Here is a 449-nt window from a genome sequence, read left to right on the forward strand (position 1 = left end):
TATCCAAACCCAAATCCTGCCCGTGATATTAAAATCCTGTCCAAGGATATTCAAGCTGCAGGGGGAGATCCCAAAAGTGTCCCAGATCCCAAAAGTGTCCCAGCCCCCAAAATGTTTCCCAGACCTCAAATGTTTCCCAGATTTCAAAACATTTCCCAGATCCCAAAAAGTGTCCCAGGTCCCAAACGTTTCCCAGACCCCAAACGTGTCTCAGACCCCAAACGTTTCCCAGACCCCAAATACTCCCCAGCCCCCAAAGGTGCGGCACTCACCGGGTCCCCCTCCACCACGTCCCCTTTGTGGTTTTTGATCACCATCACCACCTGGGCCTGGAAGGTGATGATCAGCACCGGGCCCTGCTCCATCATCTTCCCCATGGCCAACTGTGGGGTCAGAGAGCAGCGTGGACAACGGCTCGGCCCCATTCCTGTTCCCATTCCCGTTCCCAT

The 449-nt window shown here is 54.6% G+C and overlaps 1 protein-coding gene across 1 annotated transcript in view; it reads right to left on the reverse strand.

The window, feature by feature from the left end:
- Positions 1 to 272: 272 nt before the first annotated feature.
- TIMM44 (translocase of inner mitochondrial membrane 44) overlaps positions 273 to 449 on the reverse strand; it is a gene marked incomplete at its 3' end in the record, with an annotated part of 13,871 nt that continues 13,694 nt past the window's right edge. The window contains exon 11 of the mRNA XM_057387683.1: positions 273 to 383. Within this exon, the coding sequence (XP_057243666.1) occupies positions 273 to 383 (111 nt within the window). The remainder of the gene's footprint in view (positions 384 to 449) is intronic.

This window comes from Malurus melanocephalus, unplaced genomic scaffold, assembly GCF_030028575.1.
Source record: "Malurus melanocephalus ecotype Western Australia unplaced genomic scaffold, MMel_1.1 scaffold_1295, whole genome shotgun sequence".
Classification (NCBI taxonomy): Eukaryota; Metazoa; Chordata; class Aves; order Passeriformes; family Maluridae; genus Malurus; species Malurus melanocephalus.